The 26,072-nt window shown below is 40.1% G+C and overlaps 1 protein-coding gene across 4 annotated transcripts in view; it reads right to left on the bottom strand.

The window, feature by feature from the left end:
- LOC119548843 (protein spire) overlaps positions 1-23,047 on the bottom strand; it is a 41,479-nt gene extending 18,432 nt beyond the window's left edge. For all 4 annotated transcript variants that reach the window (XR_005219333.1, XM_037856461.1, XM_037856463.1 and 1 more), the window contains exons 1-2: positions 21,846-23,047; positions 11,014-11,078 (exon numbers count right to left, since the gene is read on the bottom strand). Coding sequence is in view for 3 of the 4 variants with exons in the window: in XM_037856461.1 (XP_037712389.1) it covers positions 11,014-11,078; positions 21,846-22,446 (666 nt within the window). In the remaining variant the exon portion in view is untranslated. The remainder of the gene's footprint in view (positions 1-11,013; positions 11,079-21,845) is intronic.
- Positions 23,048-26,072: the final 3,025 nt, after the last annotated feature.

Here is a 26,072-nt window from a genome sequence, read left to right as displayed (position 1 = left end):
TCCACGCCCCCTCCTCCCATCGTTGTCAATCTAGTCAGTTTAACCTTTCGCCTGACCTCCATGTTCGAGGAGTTACTGTACTGGCTGTTGGTTCTCATCGGCTACTTCTGCTGCTGTCCTGCCTTTTTTTGGGGCACTTTGGACATTGTTTTATAAACAAGAGCTGCTGAGTCAGGCGACACTAATCGGAGGAGGGGAAGTTGGGTTGTCTGGCGAGGTGTGAATATTTGAATGCACTTTGGGGAGCCGCTGCAATTGGCGGGTGTCCACTCAAGTGCAAGATACTCGAGTTTATTTTTGTGGAGAACAAAAGGTCAACCCATAAAGTGACCAACTGTTAAGCTGAAAGCCCATAGGAAAAACTTGAACGGGAACAGAACGAATAAATTTCGAATTATACATGACAATAACTTATTCAATACAATTAAAATTGCCATAGCCAGTGGCGTTTTAATTACTATAAAGATTAGATTTTATACATAAACCCGTTTTCAGTTATTTTCACTAAAATATTATTCCATTTTAACTTCTACAACTTTTCGAAACTTCCTAGTTTATGACCACTTTTCTCAGGGGAATGAAACTTAAGCCCCCAAGTCGCGAATTTCAGTTTGTTATATTTATGTGCAGACCTCTCGCGATCCTCCATTATGACTACCCATTGTCTACTAAGCATCTGGGGGAATCATAAACTCCTTGTCTGGCCATCTGCCCTCCACTCCTTTTTTTGCAATCTGCAGTCTCCAGTCTCCAGTCTCCGGTCTTCGGTCTTCAGTCTTCAGTCTGCGATCTCCTACTGTTTTCTGTGGTCTACCCACTTGACTTGACCATTTCCTAGTGGCTGGCTTTGGCTTTTTCTGTCGCTATCAGGATTCACATTTTATGCAATTGTTTCCATAGAAAGAATGCCGTGTATAAATACGTATATATATAGATATATATATTTATATAGGCAAACGACAATCGGCAGCCGGCATACAAGTAGCTCTCGACTTGGCCACTTCTACCGGCTATCTGCCCAGTCGTGATCAATGTTGGCAGCAGCAGCAGCAGCAGCAGCAACATCGCAGCACCGCAGCAACATCGTAGCAACAGCAACAGGGGCAAAAAATGCGACGCCAATGTAAAGCAGCATAAAACGGTCGGAACTCTTTTTTCTAGGGAGGGATTGGGGGGCTAAACAACGTTGACAAGGCGACGCTGGCGACAACGATTAAAATCTCTGGGGAACAGCTCACAAAAAAAAAAGAAATAAATAAATAAAAAACAGCAAAGAGACAATGAGAACTGGAAATATTTTTGTAAATTACAATGCAATTTTGTAACGCACACAAAAGGTTCGGTTTTTGCTTCTTGTTCTCCTATTTTTGTTTGCGCAGTCTGGTCAACTGTTTCGGGCCCATTAAGCACTTTACATTCGATGTGGCGAGATCAAAGTGGCTGAAATTTATGGCCGCAGATACTGAGATACACGGGTCCAACTCCAGCTTGGAGACCTGGCCCACAGGCCAGTGGGCTGAAGGAAACTAAAACCACATTGGCCGGCTGGGAGCAGGTTATACAATTTTAGATTTTCCAGTTTCTTTGCCCAGGCAGCCAAGATGGATGACAGGGGGCGACAGGTGGGCACGAGGGGGGATCATTTGTGATAAGGAGATGGCAGGGGAGGCCAATGAGTATGCATGTTTGACCCAAATTCAAGACAAGACTCGAACAACCAAGAGAGAATTATGAATATGAGCGGTACACAAGAGGAAATGTAGTCGTTCTATTATTAAGAGATCAATAAAGACAAACAAATTATTACAAATACGATAAAGTAAAGAACGTGTTAAAAAATGCCGTTTCCTAAAAATGTAATTAATTTATTACTCTATCTTAATAATATTTAAAATTTCCTTTTTTTTAAAACAATATTTTAGCTCCTTACCATTTATATTTAACGGTTTTTGTTCTCACCTATTAATCTTTTGTTTGAGTAATACAAATTTCGTTTTTACCTTTTAACTCAAATTTCTGTCCATTTCTAATCATAAAAGATTCGTTAAAAATCGCAAAAAAATAAATTTGGATAAACCAAAGTAGATGAATATTTTTCAGTGCACCACACATGCTGCATGTCATCTAATAATTGCGTTCTCAGCTTATCAGGCAAGGTGTCGTCCCGCACTTAAAAAAAATAGGTGAAAGTGAATGGGAATGAGAATCTGAGTGTGAATGTGAATGCGAGTGTGAATACAAGCGTAGACTTAAGTGCGAATGAGTGCGGTTCGGAATTTGTAACTGTCTTGAAATAATATTTGCACATTTTGCCAAGACCGCCTGCAATTAGACGTCGACATGATTATCAGCCCGGGGATTCCCCCGCCCTCTCACCTTTCCCCTTTCGCCGCCCCTTTTTTCGAGGTGCATGTTGCCTTGTTTCTCAGGTGAGTCTGCTTTCGTCGTTTTCTTGTCTTTTGTTGCCAGCGACTCGTTTGCCTCGGAAACTTTTGTTTGTTTCGGCATAGACGTGCGAACTGGGTTAATTTTCTATATATATATAAATATATACCCGTATATAAATCTATGTACAAGATATAACTATGCTGGTGCTACAATTATTGTTTATGTTCATGTAGAAAATGGCAATTCACACGATTCGCAACGGCTAAAATAGTGAATAATAATATTTCCCCATTATTTTCTTTCTTTGTTGATACCATAAATATATATGGCTGGCTTTCGGTTGAGGAAAGAGGCCAATATGCAATCTGTTGAGAACTGATAAGACAATTATGATGTTGAGAATGTGGGGCACTGGGAGCGATACCAGGAAAGCCCCTACAGCAACAGATATATTATGAATCATTTAGAGCGAAACAGTGAAAATAGAATGTATATGTTTTCTATATATGTTTGGTCATATGTAAGTAATAGCGAAAATTGTTTTAAAATAATATAAGTACACAGTGACAAATATTCAAGTACATTTTTCTTGAATTAAGAACATTCGTTCTTAAAAACCATGTAAGTATTTTTTTGGTTAAATGTTCTCAATATAAGAACAAAATGGTGAGAAGAGTTATCTCTTAAATTGAGCTTTAATAACAAAGCACATTGAAAATATTTTTAACTTAAAAATTGTCGTTCTATTTTCAAGAACATTTTCAACTCAGATGAGAACGTCAGAATTATCTCTGTGTTGGTCAAGTTATAGCGAAATATTCCATTTATATTTTTATTTAAAAGTTTAATTAAGTTACTACCTGTAGTTAATTTTCCTCAGTGGACAATCTTAGCGCTTAAAGTCATTACCTCCTCGCCCTCGTGTTCTCATGGATCCATGGGAACCAATTTCGCCAATTCCCAGTTTACCCAACCCATCCATCAATATCAAATGCTTCAATCAAAACGCTTAATGCAGTTCCGGTAAGTTCTCGAGACCCAAGATCGCACCAGGCCACCTAGAAAAGCCTGCTCAAGCACACGAACAGACGCTCACAAGCACTCTCTTAAAGACAGGCTTAGAAGGAGAGATCGCAGATTGCGATCAAAGCCCTACAGCAATCAATGAGCAGCTACAACCAGCAGATCGCCCATCAATATTGAAAACCCAGACTCAAGATCCAGGCGTCACAACAGACCGACAGATCGGCGGACAACGCATCGATAATAATCGATAAACAAGTTTTCGGATATTGGAGAGCGAGGTGGAGCATAATCCCTAACAGCATTATAACGGAACCCGAAACAAAACGCTAATTGTACACGCCTCTAGAACATGACTCAAATCAAAGAAATGGCCAAGGGGGCTATAGCCTACAAAATGCCATATATCAATATTTGGGCATCTCGGGATCCAGAGGGGGTGGCAATCTTTCTGGTACCGATGGCGACGATGAGATAGCACAAAACGCTGGCGTTTAATTGGGTAATTGGCTCAAGTACCGTACGTATTACCACCGGCGGACCAAAACAGAAATTGAAATACTCGCACATGACTGCAGAAGTCAACTGAACTGCCCCTCGAAATCAAACGACCGCAAACACGTCTACAAAAATATGGTCAAAATCGGTCATAAAACCGGACTTAACATCTTTATAATATGACTCTTTAATGTGACATATATATAGTGCGTCAACACCATTAACAGATCTGATTAGATCTTATTTTGTCAGGGACTAAAATACGATACTGATGTAAGTTGACTAGTGTTAGAAATAAAATATTTATCAAAAATATCATTGATAATAAAAACTGGAAATGAAAACAAAAGATTAAATATAAAAGCTAGTTTCAATAGTCCAAGTGTAATCAAAAATGTTTTTTAAATACTAAAAGCAGCTTTAAGAATTCTAAAAAATATGTTAGTATCTAATCCCTCAAAATCGAAGGTTTTTTTATTTTTCCCTGTGCACCGACCACAGCAACCTCTACACCCCTAATGCCACAAAATTGCAAGTGTGCTTATGAATCGAGCCTGGCCAAGAGAAGTCGGACCTGGCAAATAGAATAGAATGGCTGGTGCCGGGACCAACTCGTGACTGGCAACCAGTTGCCAGCGGTTTCCCATGACGGGCTCCAAACTGGACGCCAGCAGCAACTCCTTCTCTATGTGCAGGCAGGTCCCAAAAAAATTAGAAATATATATAAGCTGCACGTACATATCCGTGTATATATGTAGGAAAAGTAACTGTTACTCTCCCAAGTGAGCCAGCAACTTGTTTGGCGTCTTCTTTCCATTTTGCACAATCTATAGAAGCAGCTAGCGAATTCCGGATACTCACTATTATGGCAAAGAAAATGTTTTGTTTTTTTGGGAAATATCTTAGCAGATCTATAATTAATATTGGGATAGTTCTGCTTAAATACTAAAAAAAATAACAACTATTAAAATATTTTATCTTTTAGAATATCTAACAGATTATTATCAGTTTCAACTTTGCTTTTAAAAGAAGATCAGACACCTTACTTTGTTTTGCCTTTTTTCTTTTCCTAATTCATCTGTCCCAAACTTTCTTAGCCCCCCCAAAAAGGCAAAGGGTATCAGAAAAAGACTGGTTCGCTTTTGGAGTGTTGTTTGGGGGTCTTAGAGTGGCAGAGCAATTGAACAAGTGAGTGTCTGGCATTGGTGTGTATCTGTGGCCTGGGACCCCAACTGCAGCTCGACTTTGGAGGCTGCTGGGCCGGCCCATTGAAGTGATGTTTTAATGAGTCCTTTATCACGTCCATGTGCCACGAACTGGCAGGCCCAGAAATGGGTTTCAATGGGCTGGGTCTTCGTCCAGCGAGAGCCACGAATTATGGCTTCATTCCCACAGAGAAATCCCGAGTGCTAGTCGTTTGCATTTATTCTAATTTCGAGTGTGGCCGCACTTGAGACCCTCCTTGTGGATTTTGGGTTCTTGAAATTTTCATTGTTTGCCTAACGGTCAAACAAGAAGGGGGACCTGATGGGGGGTCAACGGCGGCAGGCGTCAAATATTGACATGCATTCAGTTCAAATAGTCAATGTTTGTTTAGGCGCCCAAAAGTTTGAAGTTTGAGGAAAATGCACTTATGAAAACATTTTAAAAAATAATTTAAAACAGATTTAACAAATTTCTATTAACTTAACTTTGTGGTAAACACCATTTTTTCTTTTTCAAAGCCTTTATAAAATAGCAGAAATGATCAATCATATTCTGACAGCAAAAAAATATTCTTATCAAAAACTAAATAGAGTCAAGAATTTTTAACATTTTTAAGAAAATATTAAATGGTTTATGCTTGGTTCTTAATAAGAAGAATAAGCTTATTTTGCTCAGTGTGTTTATGCTAAAGGCATGGGTAAAAGTACGGCGGTGCATGCAATTACAGACGCTCGTGAATACAATTGCTCCAGAGAATCAGCGCCAAAGACAATCCCGTAGCTCCAGCTCCGCCGAGCCATGAAGCTTGCCTCTTGACTGCCTCTCAAAATGTTTCCCCACATAGATACCATATCCCATATACCATACCCAATTCCACTCCCCTTTCAGCCATCATCTTCATCCGCAGGCCAGAGAACGTTTAGTTGATCGACACTTTTATGTTGACGTCGTGCGCGCGTTGTCATCGTCATCAACATGGTCATCATCCCCATCCCATCCCCAGCCCATACGATCCCCGATCCCATTCTCTTGGCAGTTCTGGTGCTGTGCTGCCATCCATTGATTGATTCCCTAGAACAATGGGCCAAGGAGCGTTGCGTCTGCGCCGTCACCAAAGCGAACAGCCAACAGGCGTCGAATTGCACAGTGGGGCAAGGTGATAGATTAAGGAGAACTTAATTTATAGTTAACGAATAAAAAAAATGTACACTTAAAAATAATTAGCCATAATTTTATATATTTTGACACAAGTTCTAAAAACTACAAAACTAATACAAGTCCTAACAAGGTTTTTTTAAAAAAACCAAAAAATATTAATTGAAAAAAATTTCTAAAATTCTGAGTTTGCGATCAGTGTTAAATGGACTATTAAGAATTTGGGTGGCATTTAAGTAATTATATTTTATATCCAAGTATGGTGTACAGTGTCGGATCCAAAATTTTGTTGTGGGGGAGGGGGAGAAAAAAAATTTGAGTAGAAATCTAAAAATTATGAATATTTTGATCTATCCCCTATAACCCCCTCCTGTGGATCCGCTCATGGTTTCTAGCCAATCTCGTCCCACTGTGCCATGTCTCGTCTATTATAAATGCGTAGCTATAGCAGCGAGTCCGATCCAGAGTCGCAGTTAAAGCCGGAGTCAGAGAACCAGAGCCAAAAGCAGAGAACCAGACGAAGCATAAAACAAACGGCGAGGCACTCAACCAAGTCGCCATCCCGAGGAGGCGACTCATTGTTTTTGGAGCTGGCCAACGGCAGCAGCAGCAACCAAAGTTGCAAGTGGAAGTGGCAGCAACTGTTGCTTGTTGCTGGTGTTGCTAGTTGCTGTTGCTGCTGCTACTGGAGCATAAGGTACGAGTATACCGGGACGAACCGAACCCATAAAAGTACGGGCGGGCCAGTTAAATGGAACAGGTAGGCCAGCTGTTCACGCTCTGAAAAAGCGATGACTTATTTCGTTTATTTTTTCAGCTATATACAAAAAAAGAGTTTGGGACGCAAAAGAAGGAAACCCGAGAGCCGTATTTCATGCAAAATATTTACTGTAAATAATTGTGCACGCTTTTGGGAGTTAATATTTGCTCGGAGTACTCACAAAACCTTGATCGCACACCGCAGTTTGCATTGGTAATTGCTCATCGCTGTGACTTCACTACGGAAATATTTATCCCACTTGTTGGCCACACTTTGCCTCATTTTCTGGCCAATTGAAAACAAATTTAAAGTCCGCTGCGAATTACATTACACCTATGGCCTACGGTGTGTCACCCGATATCTTTGAAAATTTAGGCCACGGCTTCTGCAATTGTGTAGTTATCTATTTTGGAGATATGAAAACTCTTTGCACGAGACTCTTAGCCCTGACAGCCAAATGCGGTTTCATAATGAAATAGTTGTTTGTTTGCTGTAATGAATTTAGACTTTAGACGGAAGAATAAATTATGGAGATTAAAAAGAAACAAAGATGAAAATCGGAGCCCTAAAAGTACTTATTAACCTTGCGCCATTAAAGGGAATTAAAGTATGTGATCTTTAATTAGATACCAGATAATAACCTTGGGTGGTAAAACAAATTACAGTTTTTCATTGTTTGAGTAGAACTACTTTTAATTGCATCACGTTAACTAAAGCTTCTAATTGCTAAGACTGTTGGATAACTCAGTATATTTATTTTAGTAACTGCATGCGGTTTTAGTAAAAGGTCTTATCGTTTATATTTATGGGAACTACATTTAAATGAAAATTTAAGCAATAGAAAACTAACATTACAATAGGGTACTAAAATTACAGAACACCTTGATCGAAAATTTTCCGAAATCGTCTTCCGGCATCATTAACTCGCTCAATCCGGCTTAATTTTGCCCTGCCCCATTTTGAGTATTTTGCAACTCGCCCCTATAACCCAATTAAAGGAAATTAGAGAGCCAAGCATAAATTAAAGCCCGCCTGTCAAGAGAAGTAATCCTATTTGTCGGCACCGAAAAGCCGCCAAAGCCACCGATTCCGATGCCAACTTCAATTCCCTCGGGTAGGTGGCGCACCCAAATAGTATCGGAAATCCATAAACCAATTACAGAAATGCCCCCTATGCATTGAACATTTTAGGTTTCCGTTCCCGTCAAACTCTACGAAACGCAATTTATGGCAATGCAAGCGCAACAAATGGAGCTGGCCAAGCCCTTATTTAAAAATATAGATGGGATGGGGCTATGTAGTTTTGAAGGTTTCATTTAGCTGGTGAGCAGTGGAGTGTGGCGAAGCGCATCACAGATTGACTCACTATCTGGGATATAGATTACCAATTTCTAGGCGACCTTAGTGGGCTGAGCAGACCGCAGAAATTCGCCACCGACTTCCTAGTCCGCATCCCCGAAAGGCAGACAGCCTGTCATTCAGTCAGTTAGTCAGTCAGTTTTGCCAACTAGTCAGCCAGTTAGTTGCAGATCACGAGTTCGAGTCCGGAAAAGCGATGAAGTCTTCTGCGGTTAGTGGGCTGCCAGCTGCAATTTGTATCCATAAACATATCTCTTTTCTATCTCTCGCGCTTAGCAGTATGTGATCATCAATTTTGTACTTTGCATAATATCCCATGATGATGATGTCTGCTTTGTCATATGATAGGCGCCATAAGTTCCGCATCGCTAGTCGGTCCTTTGGGCAATTGCATAACCCCAACTTGGGCATCTATCGCCATGGCTATATGGCTATGGGAATGACTGCGGCCCAAGTCGCGGGTTTCAAAACAAAGGTCAAACATGCTTAAAGTGCAGTTTCGAGCGGAAAATGTCACTGCACGCGCTGTCACTCTTAACTCTCAAGTCTTTGGTCTCCGGCAATTGTTTTTTCCACTCAATTTCAATTGTTGTCGGGGCTTTAAACAAACAAATGAACATTTTTGCGCATTGCAGTCGCACTTTTAACGCCCATTTTCCTTCTTTTTTTGAGGGGGAGGACTGACCTTACCAGCGACAATCCACCCCTTGGGTAATTTTTGCAATTGTTGTATAATAATGTCCAATTTCAGCTCGTTTCGGCCGCTGACGGGCCTCTTGATTTAGTGGATCGCAATTTGGGGGACTCACGATGGGGTGGTCGAGCTAATTGGCGAATTTTTCCTATGTCGATTGCGTTTTTTCGAGTCTTGGCAAATACTTCCTAAATTGTGTGCCCTTACTATAAACCGGGTTATGTAAAGTACACATTTTACAAGCAGTATGCTTTGAAAATACAGCGAAGTCTCTTAAGACCCGATTTAACAAACATCATAGTAAATATTAAATGGTATAAGAACAAGAATTTTCTTGTTTACCAACTGTAACCCAATCTTTTTATAAACGGCTACCCCACGAAAGAATTCCCCTCCACTCTATTCATATTTATGAAAGAATGTATGCTATCCGACTGAAATAAGGTCTTCTATGACCGTAAATTATAGGAATTTTAAGGTAACCCCCAGCACGGCGGTAAGAATGCATTCGGAAATTTCTCATGAACCCCCGAGACAATGGAATTACCTTGTGCGAGCTGGGGAGAATGAATATATAGCGAGTATCTAGGAGCGACCTCCATTGAGCGGTGAAACATGCATATTTCTCACACACACCCATTGCGGCAGCAACACTTAATTGAAAACGGCATCTATATAGTTTGTGGAAAAGAGTAGGGGAAAATAACAACGAGAGGCAAACTAAAAGATACATTAAAAATTTCCAGGCGTGGAGAAACTTGGCGCTTCCATGTTACGATCTTCTTGGGCCTAAATGCAGTTGGCCCTGTTGCTGCTGCAGTTGCTCATGGTTTTAATTACCTCGTCGGAGATTTAAGCCTGCCCCCAAACAGGGTTACCAGCGATCATCATGTGAATTCTCCACCGATGCGCCTGCGCATTTCCTCAGCTGCTTTGCCTCGATTTAAGTTTGCTGTAGCTTTTCGGTTTTTTTTCCTGGCCTATGGGAACTGAAACCTTAAAGTGCATTCTTCGTGGGTCTTTTTTTAGGAAAACACTTTCGCATGTGCGGCTGTGTTGAACATCTGCTAAAATTGCCATAAAATCGGTGATGTTGCTGTTGGGCCGCCAACACTTTCACACATTATGCTAGGGAGCTTGTCTCACTTGTTGTAGCTCATTTTGTTTTATGGCCTGTTCAATTTGATGTCAGCTTCGGGCCTTTCGAGATAGGTGTTCATGTGGGGGATTTCTTTGGGGCTGATTGAAAAGAGGTGTGGAGTAGTTTGGAGGGCAGAGAAACTGAGAATATAACCAATAAAATATCCAATCAATTGCTATAATACGCATATGTCGTTAAGAACCCAGTGGAAAAGTTTATAGCCAACAAATCTAATCGTCTTGTTTATAATAACTTTTTTGTAGTTATATCTCTAAGACTTTTTCCTTATAGTTATTTAACTGATTTATCCATTCTATTCCAATTTCGACATTTAATTGCTGTTTCTCGTTCCGTGAGAAGACTACCAAAACCTTATTATAACCCCATGATCAATCAGTGCAGTGCACTTAAAAGTCTGATCCAATTTACGCGACAATCAAAGCGTTTAACGACTCTATATTTATCCGTTCTTGTTTCAACTCGTCCGCTTTTTTTGGATTCGAAATCGCCTCTGTCGGCTAAGAACCCATTCCTTTTACAATAAATCATTGGATCTTAATTTAAGTCCGAACCGGAACCGTAACAAGACAGCAACATGGCCACGAAATGAACTCATTTACGTGAACTTTACGGCCCATAATTCTAATCTGTAATCTGAGGGCACTTAATAGTCACCAACCGGGGCACACGTGAAAGATACCCAAAGGCTTTACGAGCCATTAAAACACCAGGAACAATTTCGTAAACAGGGAAATACTTGTCGTCGAAACCAATCTATGGAAAACTCACCTTTCTATGCGAAACGACGAGCGGCGTGTGATGGTGATGGTGATGATGATGGTTGTTGTCGAAGGCTGTTGAGTAAACAAATCGGAGATTATGTATTGTAAATTAATAAAAGCTCAGAAGTGCAATCAATAAATTCGGTAACAGTTAGCGGGAAATCATAAACGAGTCAATTGCAATTAAGCAGAAAGCCAAACAACAGCAGAAATTGTTCACCTTTCCAATTGCATTTTAAAAAAATATGCAAACATTTCGAGTCTCAACTTATTTTCTTGGCTCGGCGGCAACTTCCGCACTTGATGGCCAAACCCAGAGCATAGAAAAAAAACAGGGTAAAAAGCGGGCAGAAATTGTAACAGAAATAACAAATAACAAAACTTGCAAACGGGTTCAGCAATCATAAACTTGTTGTGCAGACAGACAGATATCGGGAGCGGTATTGGAGCGGGACTGGGACAGGTGGTACCAGGTAACTGGTGACTGGGAGGGGCGGGCCGGAAAATTGTCAATGGACAACTCGAGCAATTGTATTATAACTCATATCTCTATAAGCCACATAACGCGCCAGGCATTTTGTTAAACAATTAAATGCAATTTTCAACTAAATAAAAAATAGTTGACTCAGCAACCAGCGCCGCTAGTCGACCGTCCAAGGTGCTCGAGTCGGTTTTTCGGTTTGATTTGCTGACCGGCCGGCTTTTGATTACAAGCTGTGACAATAAAACCATGGAAAGGGGGCGGAGTGGGGGCTAGTAAAGGGGTGGCCAGTCCCCCCATATCATGGCCCAGCAATTCCACTTTGCAGTTTATTAAGCGTGACTGACTGACCAACCGGTTGGTACACCCAAACTTTAAATACCAGCAATAAATACTCCAGCAGGGGAGGCAAATATTATTGCAATCAACTTGATTTTGCGCGAGATAACTCTGCACGGTATGCTAATGGTATGGGATTTTCCAGAATTATTTAGATTTGATTGTAGTTTTATGTATTTTAAAATAAACATTATTTTTTAAACATTTTTTTTAAAGAACTTCTATCGTTTAAACCACTTTTTTATAAATATTGTGCTTAAAATACTTTGATGCACTTGGAAACCTGTTTTTCTTACTGTCGAAAAAAAAATTTCCGCTCCTTACATTTATAATTAGTTTTCTACCTGAATTATTTCTGCCGCAAAAAAGTTATACAATCCCGAAATGACTCATAAGTCCCATGAATTACGGACACTTGATCTTAACTCTTTGGCCCCCTTCATTGTGTTGGTTCCGCATTAAACTCTTGACCTAAGCACAGGTTAGTGGAGTTAGCGGGTCAGACAACCAGAACACAGTTTTCGGAAATAGGCCGAACAAAAAGTACAAAAAAGGCAGAACACTAAAATAAGAGATGAGCTTCAATGCCCAGCATGATATCATTATGATGTGTTTTTTACTCTGGCTGGGTTGTCCATCACTTTCGCAGGAAATAAGACAAGCAGGGGTAAATTTTCGGGGGAAGACAGAAAGGAGTTGGGTTTTTAGGCAAATTCATCCCAAAATTCCAAGGCGGACGAAACATGCCGCGACTTAATAATTAAATAATAAATTTCATGCTCCGAGGCAGGCAGGCGGTTCCAGTTAATAATTAATTGACATTTATCAAAGAATTTCAAATGAAAAGAATTCCTCTGCCATCTGCGAGTGCTGTCAAATTTACGCAAATTTAAGTTTTATTAATGCTTGATTTATGAGACAGCCGTAACGTTCCTTTCTTTGGGAACATGTGCATTTGATTGAGCTTTATTGAATAAGTTTGCGAGCGTTACAATTTGAAAGTTCACTGAGGATCACCAGATCAGCCAACATCTGTGAATAATTAGGGTTTATAACTGCTGAAATTTATTTGCCATATGTGAAAATAAGCTATCTCAACAAGTGACTCCTAACTGACATGAGTAATTGTACAGATAAAGTTAACAAGATTGTTTTTTGCTATTTTATTTATATTCATTTAGGGATCATTTAATATTCTATAATTTCTACCAAAAATAAACACCTTGTTTACGTTTCAGCTGTTTAAATAACTGGTTTCTTTACCAAATAGTAAATATTAACAAACAAGTGGAAGCCATTTGCAAAAGGAAGTAATAAATGGGCCATAAATAAAGGTTAATACCTTAAATATGCCCAGTAAATTCGCTCTTCTGTTAAAAAAAATTACAAAACAATGTATTTCCTGATCTAGATTATAGTTAATAAGGGGCCAAAAACATTTATTTTTGCAGGGCCTTTCAGGTTGCGCCAATTCAATAATCGAAAAAAAAAAAATCACATTGCCCTATCTCAAAATGAATCATCAGCCAACACCAATGCGTCAATTTTGAGTCGGTTAATTGGTGATCCGACATACGTTTCCAAAGAGAATGGGATTCTACTTTCCTGTACACATGGTGTTGTGCACTTTGCCCGCTGAAAAAAAGAAATTAACGAGCCCATTTCGATAAGATTAGATTGTCAGGGGGCCGCTTCAAAGCGTGGACATTCGAATTTCTATAATGAAAATTGCATTTCCGATTGGAAAATTGCAAAAAAAGTCCAAGTACAGGGAAACCAGTCTCAGGGTCAGACAATGGACTTTCCTCCCGTCGAATCCAATTAATAATAATAAAGCCAAAGCACTTTGCTGGCCTGACTTTCAATTGTTTGCCTTCCACAACCTCGACAATCTCATCATCCCAGTCCTCCTCCACTTGCATTTCATCAGGTTCAATGGAAAACTATATAATAAAGTTTTATAAATGTGCTGTGGCTTTTTGCTGAATCGGTGTTGGTGGTGGAGTGCATGGCTCTGATGGTTGACCAAGTGGCCTCATGGCAATTTACTTTCTAATGTCAGGAAAGTCATGTGCAAGTCAACGGCAACCGCACACCGACCCGCTTGCCTTTTGTTTGCATATATTTTGTAGAAATTGATAAATAATCTAGGCAAAAAAAAACGATATCTATGCAGATTTTGTGAAAAATTAATTAGACGAGCGAAATCTGTTGAGGCGTTAAAATGTAAAAATGTTCGGCATTTTAAAGACCATATTTTTTCAATTTGCCTTTTCAACTTTGTTTCTAACCCATAATTTACAGCCGTGGAATTTTTTGGCATGCGTTTCACGTGGCGTTGAATGTTTACAACATCTTTAGGTGTATTTAAAATATTTATCAATCAAATGCGGGCAATGAGCTGCTGATGAGTTTCCTCCCCACCTCTAAATTTTTCGGTTTTGTTTTGGTTACACTTAAGTGCATGCCGCGTCTCTACGGCCAAATTATTAATTAATTAATAAGCGCGGATGAATAATGAATCAGGAAATGATAGATAGTTGGCAATTAACGTAATTACGGGCGTTGGTTTTCGGAGTGGTTACTCAATAATCAAGCGGAACCATGTTTTGTAATTTTCAAAAGAATCAAACTTTAGGCTTGCTACTTAAATTAGGATACATTAGTTGAGGTAACCTTGCCTTACTACCCAAGGGCAAAAGTTTTCTTTTAAATTTCTATTTTAAGTAAGTCTAAATTCCCACAGCCCAAAAAGTTATTTTAAAAATTACTTCATACCTCATTAACTCAAAAACCATATTTCCCCCAAGTTCCCAGGCTATTTTTTTGGACGGCGGCTATTTTGCATCACAAGGAAACGCATAATACCCGTATTGCCCATAAGTCCAAACACAGTCCGTTTGTGACCACAATGAAGTAACAATTCCTGCCAAGATATTCCCAATCAAGTGAATGGCATTCCGAAACCAGCCTCAAAACCACAATATCCATGATCTCCATTCTTCAATTGTCGTGTGTGTTCGTTTATTGCATAAGGCCTGGAAAATAATTCCCAACAAAGGGCGGGGAGACAAAAGATTCCCAAATTTTTGGGCTGGTCCGCTTTAAATGTCACTCTTGCTTTCATCTTTTGTGCACGCGAGAGAAAGAGCAGATTTGTAAATGTTTATGGCCTCCGATGGCAAATTAAAGCGACAAATAGACGAACAAATTCATAAGGTATGCAGACTATGCAAATTTGCCACCAAATTAAAATAGTTCGCATCCAAAGCCGGGCCAAAAACCCACTGAAGATTGCCGGCGAGTATCCGAGTATCTGTATCTCAAACCAACTCGTCAACAGGCTGCTGCTGTGGACCAACAACAATTGTTGTTTATGGCAGTGTTGCTGGTGTTGTTTTCCACTCTTTGAGAAATGTGAAAGATGAAAGCGTAAATGCTGATTAAAGATTGTTTCTTCTATACGTATGCCGTGTATATAAATTTATATTGTAATTTCAGCGCCGGCAATATGCAAAGTGAAAGAGGTTTGAGTTTTTCAGCGAGTCGTAGTCGGAGTCGGAGTCAGTCAATCAGTCGGTCGGTTAGTCGGTTATGATAACAGCGATACGACGGCACCCGCTCTGCAGTCTTCAGTCTTCAGACTCCACTCTCCAGTCTTCAATCTCCAGTCTTCAGCCCCCAATCTGCAGTCTGCCGTCTAATTTCACAGTCATCAAGGCGCGGTATCAAGCCGCGTAGAAAGCGAGAGTCTCGATTACAGTTTAGTTGCGCCTGCGCAGTCATCGCGGCCCCGTGGAAAATCGCCATCAAGGTGAATTACCCCAGCCGGAGACGCCCACGCCCCCCAGTAAATGTGTCAAGCGAAATTGGATCGGCGGCTGAAGATGAATGTATCTCACGAACACATAAATTAAACGGTTAAGCGATTGCAACAGAAGGTGCAAAAATGAGATGTATGTGGGTTTCCAAACACTGAATTGGATTTGCTTTGGATAAAATTACAATAAATCAGTTGCAAGAGATTTAAACCGCTGGCCTTGATTGTAATTCTTTTATTCAACAAAACTTTTACCAAAAAAGGGTAAACAATGGAAGCCGTGAATAACCAAACCACAAGAGATCAAAAGATCTAAAAAATACTTGCTTAAAATATATTTTTAAGTAAAGGTTCGTTTTTGAATTTTAGAAATAAATTCTTTGCTTTTGTTTTATAACATGACCAAGCTCAACAAGGTCGTTTTGGACTTTTGTAATCTATAATTATAGCTATAATCCAACAATCTTATCTCTGAAAAACTGTCGCATTTATGGGAAACAAATTAGTACAACCAAGAGTCAAGTGCATTTCTGTTGTTACTTCTCATTTTTCCATAAACAGAAATCAAATCACACAATCAAATAAACACATTCAAGCTTATCATAAGAGTCGGTACTTTTATCTAAGTAAGCGGTTAAAAGTATATATTGCTTAAGTCTGCCTAAGCCTTACTATAATAATAATAATACCCTATATAAACTGACCACAGCATTATATCACAAGGTTGATTTGCTTAAGAAACTGACCCATAAATAGAACCTTATCAAATATATAAAACGCTAAGCTTATCAAACACCAACACTTTCTTTCTAGCTAGGTTGACTTTATCGCATATCCGAGAGTCAGGTTCCCATGGAGTAGATTTCTACTCCTCGCATTCGTCGGAAACACGGGTTAACAAACCTTTTAGCAAGTTTTCTTGTCTACCTTCCGAGTCCAAGCTGTTTATGTGGCTGCCACTCGACACACATTTGGAATATATACTTTAACACATGCATTAACCGACTGGCCTGACATGAACGTAGATAGAATTATATATTTTTCAAAAAAGATAAGATAGGAATACGAAAAGTGGCTCTATCGAAGGCTTCTGCCGCTTTCGATTGCGTTTAATTGCATCAAAATGTATTTATAATTTGGAGCGTAAGCAAGCGGTTCAGGGTCAATTGGATCGGTTGGGCCCCAAATATGTCAGCTCAATGGACCCCACACACTCGGACAAGTGTCTTCCAAACAACGGAGCGTAAAGCGAGCCACAATTTGGATTATCGTGTGATTTATTGGGCCTGGGACGCACTTTCAAAACCCCGAGTCTCGGGGGACTTGCATTGAGTCTCTCTGTCCGAGGGCGACACAAAGTATTTCCATTTCAAAATGCAGCCAATGGTCAGCGGATTTCGTAACTCGAATGCAAACTGCACAGGTGGACAAGTTTAGGAGAGGCCCAATTTATAAAAGAAAAACAACCCACCGCATTTGGGTCTCTGAAATTTGGTTCAGGTTCGTCGTCGTGCTTATGTCATTTGTTGTCATTATGAAAAAATTATTATATTAATTGTGTCCCACAAAGTGGAGCGTCAACAATAGCTGGCAATTAAATTTGGGTCTATGATGTGTCAAAAAAATAATATAAGCCAGCACGGAAAACAAAAAGCACGTGGTGTGGTCTGTGGTCCCCTAAAAACATAAGCTATTGCAGCAAGTTTATAATAGATGCATTTCAGGCAGCTACCTAATCTGAAATAAACATAATATATAGTCCCAGATTCCAAGAAATTTCGAGTGGGTTTCCAGTCAGCAAGAGTTGCAAAATCAAAATATTTGGGGGTTGTGAAATAGTCGAAGATGTTTAAACTCTAATATTTGGCTAAGCCTAAGTGGTTTTGGGATATTTTTACGTTATAAACCACGTCGTCTAATAATAAAATAATTGATGGGCAATCGTTGACCTTTATCTCAAACTGAAGCATTTCAAAACTCCTTCAGCTAAATATACCCCCAGCTCTAATGGCTAATGGAGCCCATTGAACTGGCCTAATAAATAGGCGGCCCATTACAATTATCATTTGGTAACTCTTCATTTAGACTCCACCCAAAGACTCTTACTAGACAAAGAGATAAGCATGGGCTAACCAAAAATTAGACACAATTTCCCCCCGACCAATTAAAGTTACTTCCACCAAGCGTCTTTTTTTATTTTCCCTCAAACAACGGACAGCAAAAAGTGAACCAATTTGTTGGTGAGCTTTAGTTTCGTTATAATTTTGTTTGGGTTTTCTAGTTTCGGGGCATTTTTCGTTGCCCGTTGTTTGGGTAATTTTTAGTGTAATTATTTAAACATTAAACCAGTTGAGCGGCCAGTTGTTCGTATTGTCAGAGAAAACAAGAAAGTCATAGACATGAAAATGAATTATCATCACCCAACCCAAGCGGATGATTCGAGCCCCCAAAGGTTTTTTTCCAGCTTTCTTTCAGATCTATTTGATAAAATCGGGAGAAATGTGTTTGAAAACGGAAGAACCAGATTAAACGAGATGAATCAAAGGAAACTCAACGAAAAAGATGGTGGAGCACAATCAACAGCTGGCTGGGAAAGAGAGAACCTACCACAACAAATTCGCCCTTACCATTTTCCATAAATTCTGCTTTTCCGATTTTCCAGAACTGCGCATGACCCGTGACCTTGAGGAGAAGGCTCCACAGTAAGCGTGGGCGAATTTTCCAGTGGAAAATTTTCAATAACCAAACACCTGCTGACATCCGTTTGCCCAATTTTCTGAGAGCCTGCTGAAAAACGTAATGGCGAGTTTGTGTGTTGACAGATTCAAGCGCCAATTTTATCGGTGAGCCCGTGAAAATGTGGAAAACTCTGGTGGAAATTGCTGCGCGCCTAATCGAGGCGCCAGAGGGCGCGGCGACCCGACGGCGCCGTCGACGTTTTTCCATCGAAACCCCCAACGCCCACACCTCTGTTTCCAAGGTCCGGGGCACTCCCGAGGGTTCCCGAGGGTTACGAGAGCTCCGAGGGTCTAGAGCGGCATTCGACACAATCAATGATTCGCTGCGCCTGGCGATGCGGTTGTCAGGAGGCGATGGAGCGCGATTTTCACTCGGAGACCAACTGAAATCAAGACCGGAATCGAAATCGATGCGGCAAGTTCAAAGCCCCCACCGAAAATGTAACCTGCGAAAATATTCCAACGATTTCAGCTGTTGGCCACGGATAAAACAGAAGCAGCCGAATGAAAACCATTAGAAGGTGCCGGGGTCTGATGGCATCTACCATCTACCATCTACCATTTGTAATAACTTGTTTGAGCAGACTAATTGCCCCTGCTGGCGGTTCTCGAGGTTCCCGGGCAAACCTTTCGATATCTCACCCGATGGCTTGGATTTTAGCTGCTAAATTAGCGGCAATTAAGGTGTTACAAGGTGATCTCTGTTTGCCCCGAAGAAAGTCTAGCTGATAAGTATAAACAAAGGTGGGGTGTGAATTGGGATTGGGAATTGTGCATTAGATATCTTAAGATTATAATGCTAAGAGGTTTTGGATCGAAGAACTTGTGGAAGAGTTTTTTAATCGAAACAGCATTCTTAGTGAATATCGAAGATTTGAAAATGTGCCCTTAAGGCACCATGTTCCTCGAGCTATATCAGCTATTTCTTAAAGTTCCTTCACCTCTGAGATACACAATTCAATTATGATTTCCAACCAACTTCCTGTATCTGCGTGCCCTTAAGAACAGCCATGTACCTGGCTAATTGCTTATAAGAGCTAACTAATTGGCCTCGCTGATACAAAAGCCGGCTATAAACAGAGTTGGCCTGGCCAAATAGAGAGGCCCATACAAAGATCATCACCGAGAAGGCATATAGAAATGCAGTAGAATGCGGTTAATGTCGTGGGCCAAAAGCTGTGTGAGTCACATCAAGGGCCACCTAGGAGAATGAAGATCCCATCACTACCCACTCACAAACGCATTTCCAATTAACGTGGCTTATCTAAAAGCCGATAGATTACCGGCCTGTATTTTGACAGTCCCGGCAGACGAATGATTAAACAATTAGCTTTGAGACAGACTCAGACACGTTCTGTAGATCTAGAGATCAGGGACTAAAAATACCCCTCATCAATTACAGAAAAAAGGGGGGAGTACAAGAAAAAGCATGTTGTGATCATCACACAGGTAAAAATGATTGCTTCTTACAGTTATTTTATTTAAAGTTTATTTAAATCTAGAGATATAATTGACAAGAGCTAAAAGGATCAAACTGTATTCAATTAAGAGCAGACTGAGAGCCGTTTTCTCGACCTCTAGTTAAACTATAAGTGGGTTTTTAACCTAAACCTACTCCTTATGGAGTATAAAAGTATTTCTAGCTTAAAGTCTACCTTTAATTTAACATAATGATGAGAAAACGGAGAAAAGGATCAAACTGTATTCAATTAAGAGCAGAGTAAGCGCCGTTTTCTCGACCTATAGTTGAGCTTTAAGTGGGCTTTTAACGTAAACCTACGTCTTATAGAGTATACAAGTATTTCTAGTATAAAGTCTATATTAAATTTAACATGAGGATGAGAAATCGGTCAAATATCGATCTTACATTATTTAAAAAGAGCCTAATTTTTATTAAATTCTATTTTAGAACTTTACTGTTTTTTTAACTTTCTATTTGAATAATGAAACCAAAGAGTGTTAGTATTTTCTACCAAGTAATATCTCCTGATTTGAAGCAGAAAATGACGTGATTTTTCTCCAGTGCACTCTGAGATACAAAAGAAAGTGAAAAACACTGAAGACTGGGTGTACTGGGATGGGACCTTCTTCATGGGAGTCACCGTTTACACTTTCCCAAGCCAGCACGCAATCAGACAGAAGGCAGAAGTTGAAGTAGAGAAAAACCTCAATCAAAGCTGGCTGCATAACTTAAATGCAGAGGTCATCATCGGCCCGCTGAGTTGGATGTGGATAGTGTGGGTTGTTTGTTTGGAAAGTGCTGGGATTCCGATGGCGATTGCCGTGGCGATGCCAACAGTCAGGTGGATGGCACACGGAAACGCACATCACTGTCCGAAAATAAAAGAGCCAAAGAAAGAAGTTAACTGTGGCTTATTAACTGAAAATGAAAGCGTTTGCCGAAAAGACAAAGCTCTGTCCGTTTGGAGGGGCATCAATTCAACCGGTTTTCCGGCCCAGCTAATCACAGGCCCAGTTTTCATCACTGTTACAGTTCCGCATCTGAAATCAACACCCAACTGACCCCTGACAGACCGAAAAAATAAAGGAAGACATATTTATAGCCTCAGGAAACCACTAGAGAAAAATTGGGGGAACCCTAATCAAAAGACACGGAAGTAGTTACAGTTGGAAACTTAAACAATGTCTATAGAAAATACATGTTCTGTATTACTTTTCAAAAAATTAACCGTAGTGAAAGGGTATACCAAAGCGAAAACGACATTAAAATGTCATTTGGGTTGCTAGGTTCATTATGTTATCAATCCGAAATCACTTATTTTATGACTATAATTCATGTTCAATGTTCAATTAAACTTTTCCGCTTCTATGGAGATTCTAAAGATTAGAAGTTTGTTTACTGCTATAGCTTTGATAAAGGAAATGCATAATATTCATGGTATTACAATTAAAAAATAAAAATAAAAAATTGGATTTAAAAAATCGAATGTTTTAAATTTTTAACTGACAAAACTTTTACCAAAATGTATAAATTTAAGTTTACTAACGGAATACTTTTAAAATAATTTAACGACAATATTTCCAAAAGTATCTAAGATATATTACAATGGGAAAATATCTTTAAATTTTGATTTTTTTAAGTGCAAATATATTTTCAAGCTTTTGAAATGTTTAAGAAGGGATTGAATTTTTAACTTATTGGGATAAAAAAGGAACAATATTGTACCTCAACCAAAAAAATGTAAACTGGTAAACAAAATAAAAAAGTATGTAAAATGAAACAATTGAAGATATAAAATAAATATTCCTAGTTAAAATAATAAATAATATAAGATGATAATATAACATGACACTTCCAAGAAAATAAAATAAATATTAATAGTTAATATAATGGTTTTTAAAATAAGAAAAGTTTATGATTTCCGCAAACTGTGACCGAATACACACTATATATTGCTTTTCCTGTGGGTCAGTGTTATAAGAAGTCCAGATCTACGTACCTCTGTTGATGACGATGGCGCTGCTGTCGCCGCTGCTGCTGGCGCTGTGGTCCGGCTGATCCCCGACCTCGGCCTGCTCCTGGGGCAGCCGCTCCTGGGGCAGCCGCTCCTCCTGGGGCAGCTGCTCGCGGCCGGAGAAGTGGACGCTGCCGTCGCGGTGGAAGTGCAGCTCGAATCCGGTGGGCAGGGCGGCCTCGTAGTCCGCGGCGCAGGTGTGGGCCTGAACGGCCACCTGGTGGTAGAGACCGGCGAACTGGTGGATCAGGGCCCAGGCCTGGTCCTCGGAGAGGGGGGCCTTGAAGGAGTCGAGGATGTTGTGCAGCGTGACGCACTGCTCCGGCGAGGAGCACTGGTGGAAGGCCTGCAGGATGAGGGGGCGGGCTCCGCCCGGCTTCTCCGGATGAAGGCCAGTGGCGGACATGGTGGCCAGCTGATCCGCTGGCAGCTTCTGCTGGGCATCGCCATTGGCGCTATCCGGCGAGGTGGACAGGAAGCCCTCCTCCTTGGCCTCCTTGAACTTCGAGCTGGGGGTGGGCGTGGGCGTGGCCTTGACCTTGGTCGGGGGCGGTGCCGCCTGCTCCTCCGCCTGGTGCTCCGTCATGATGTGTGGCTATCGATGGTCTTCAACCCGATTCCACCGCAAATCCGGCACTGGCCAACATATAATTGATTTTTTCGCCCTTTTTTCTGGAGGGGCTGGCTAACCTGCAAATTTAGCGGTTTGTTTTTGGTTTATTTTCCTGCACTTGTTTGCGCTTTTCTTAATTTTTTTGGTTTGCCTTTTTCGGTTTTGTTGTGTGTGATTGTGGGCAATGCAAAGGGAATTTAACACTAATAGTAACACAAAGCAGAAGGTATTTTTGCCGCACACAATTTAATATTTTGTTTGTCGTCTGCTACATTTAACACAAAACACAAGGGTATAACAAAAAACACATGATTTTCGGCTCGAGAATATTGAAAAACTGGCGTCACGTTTTTGTTGGCACTTTTTGATTCGGCATTCGCAAATCGCCGTTAGATTCTGTTGGGTATTTCACAACACTGGAGCAGTTGGAAAGCACTCACTTTGCTTTAATTATTTTTTATTCCACTTGCATTCCTGCGTAATTTTAAATCTCTGTTTTTTTTCTTGTAATCGCACTTTTTTCGCTTTGTTTTTCCGCTTGTATTTTTCAAACACGTCCGCTCGCCGCGACTTAAATTTTACTTCTGCTTGAAAACCGCTCGCAATTCCGATTGGAAGTCGCGCTCAGCTGTTTTGCGCTCTCTCTCTCCATACGCTCTCTCTCTGCCTTTGTTACGCTCTTCGCTCTCTGGCTTTTATTTTGATTCCGGTTTTCGCTTTGCTTTTTCTGATAAGAAACTTTTGACTCTGCCTTTGCTTTTGGCTTTTGCCTTTGCTCTGGTTGGAATTATTTACTGTTTTTATTTTAATTTTGCTAATTTCGAGAGCAATTTGTGTTAAGGTCAACAGTGGTGTCTGTGCTGCACCACTAGATGGCGCACTTGGTCATAAAAACTGTTTGAGTGGGCGGAAATGGTTAGATCTTGAGAAAAATTAGGAAAAAAGGTTAAAAAGCTAATTACAGTTGAGTTTAATGAGAGCTACCCATTACATTGGAGTTACTTTTTTGTCATTGAGATGTTGGCTTAATCTTATACAACAAATGTATCCGGTAATTACCCTAAAATATATTGAAAAGATATGTTAATTAAACCAATTAAATTTAATGAAATGGAAGTGAAGTGAAGAAGTTGCATTAGATTATCTATATAGTATGTCACTTCGAAAAAAATAGGTTAAAAAAGCTCAATAAGCTTCAAAAAATCCAATCTTCATACAAGTTAAAACACAATTATTATTTGAAATTGCACTTTCAAATCAGCCCATAAAAAAACGCCAAGCCACCGCAGAAAGATACTAATCTATATGGAATTTCACCGATCCGCCGATTCAAGGTCTCTGGAAAACCGCGCAGCATCCGACAACATTTGTAACTAAAAGATCAGTGACAGGCGCATTTTACGAGTTAATAAGCCCATAAGTACGGCCCAGCAGCCCCGTCCGCCGACCAAGTTATGATATATGAGCCGTAAATTGAAACTTTATATCAATGCCGACTCGCTGGATGGGGGAGAGATTTGCATACAATATTATTACAGCATCGGCATCTGCGGTAAACTTTAACGACTTGTTTTTGTCCGATCGCAAAAAACAAAAATAAAGCAACAAGCAAACAAAACAGCCTTTATTAATTGGCCGGGGAGCCTGCCCACGTAATCATCGAATAGCCATAAAAAGTGTGTCCTCCGCTAGGGAACCGCTGCGATGGCGATGGTCCCCAGCTGGCCAGGAAAAAATGACGACACCTCGGATCGCAGATTGTCATTAAAATCGCAGAAGCCAGACACGGCAATTGTCGCAACTTTATGAGCCAATCGCTAATGAATTAATTAGACAACTGCGTTGGCTTACACCCAATAAAAAAATGGTAATTATTGGCCAAATAGGCAGCCAGATCTGCCGGCTGAGATGGCGGGTTCAACAGCCGGTGGCGAACTTCAACCCACTGCAAAAGCGGTTGGCATACTGCAGCTGTATCGGATAGGTCTTTGTTCTTTGGCACAATATGGGAACCTGACTCGCATGAATCACTCACTATAACTCACAGAACTCAACGGGCCAGAGCCAAATAAATGTGCATGCGAAAACAGAGCCAGAAATGTGGATAGGTGTAGATATGATGCCGCGTAAATTGGGGCATGTTTACGTATAAATAAGAAAAATCAAATAGGTGTTAAGGTGAATCTTATAAAATAGTACGATTAATTAATCTCTTTTTCAGAAAAGCATGTTTAAATAAATACATATTTGGTATACCTATTTGAGGAAAGTATGTTTATATCTTATTAACATTTAGCTCGAATCAAGTTGAGTTTAAAGAGTATTTAAAAATATCTTAAAGTACCCTTTTATTGTATTCGTTTATTATAAGCTTTTTAGTGATACTTTATTTTATGGTCACCTTTAAATTGAATTTTTTCACCAACGCTTTTTCATGGAAAAAAAACATTGAATATTGTATAGAGCATACAATGAACCAATTAAACTTATAGTTGTATATATTTTTTAACATAGTAAATTTTAAATATATTTTTAATTGATCGACAGTATATATATGCTGTTATTGTTTTTTGGGCTCCAATTTTTGCACGATATTTTTTAGTCGTTTCCATTCTATTTCCTCCACTAACTCCACGGCTTTTTGACGACTTTTGTTCTATGGGGAAGGTTCAGCCAAGCGTTGCATTTTTGGTCAATTACGTGTGTCGCGCGGGTGGCACTTCAGATATATACACATATATCTGACTATATATAGACCCTGGACTTTCAACTCTGGCTGGTCAGTAGGTGGGCGTTGTTTCTGAGTCTGCGACTGGGCATTGTTTGTCATGCAACCGAACCCTCCCCGCGAAAAAGCACCGGAAATGTGCATCCGTTTTTGGCCAGAGTTGCATTTACTCCACTGCCTAAAGGCCAGCATTTTGTGTTAGTTCTGGCAAACGAAAATGGGAGTCGGAAAATGTGTGTCAAACGCAGGTAAGTGAAGTGGCTTTTTGGCCAAATTTGGTTGCTGCAGATTGCGTATGATTGTTGCCACATGTTGCAGCAATTTCTGCAGAGGATGCAACGCTTCGATGCGCTTGACACTTTGCCCAGAAGTTGCATAAATCCGCAGCCGAAACAGTTGCACTTCAGGCCCTTTAAAAGGGTATTTTAGCTGGGCAATTGGCTTTAAGTAAATATCCTAAAAAAATAGAGATTTTATTAAAACGTCTTATTAAATAGGTGTACTAAAAGTTCAGAAATAAGACGGTTTAAAATGGACTTTAAGAAGTAAAATATACGTTGTTATGATTATTTTCATTTTTCCAATTAAAGATTAGTACATTTTTCTGTTCTCCATTGAACTGGTTATCATCTAGGTGGGAGGGAAATAAAACTTCTGCTATCTGGGGACATGTTCGGAAATTGTTATTATTGTCACAGCCACCGACTTGGCGTTCATGAAAGCAAATGGACAAAAACCTGACAGTCAGTCAACCCGTCAGATGCGGAATGATATAGATAGACACAGAGGGTCGGAAATGGAGGGCCTGGCTTCAAGGCGGGGATCTCGACTCACGTGTGGAAATCACGGCAGTGCAACTAATGGGCATTAC

Source organism: Drosophila subpulchrella, chromosome 2L (genome assembly GCF_014743375.2).
Source record: "Drosophila subpulchrella strain 33 F10 #4 breed RU33 chromosome 2L, RU_Dsub_v1.1 Primary Assembly, whole genome shotgun sequence".
Classification (NCBI taxonomy): Eukaryota; Metazoa; Arthropoda; class Insecta; order Diptera; family Drosophilidae; genus Drosophila; species Drosophila subpulchrella.
The sequence above is the reverse complement of the archived record's forward strand: the minus strand, read 5'-3'. Positions and strand labels throughout refer to the sequence as shown.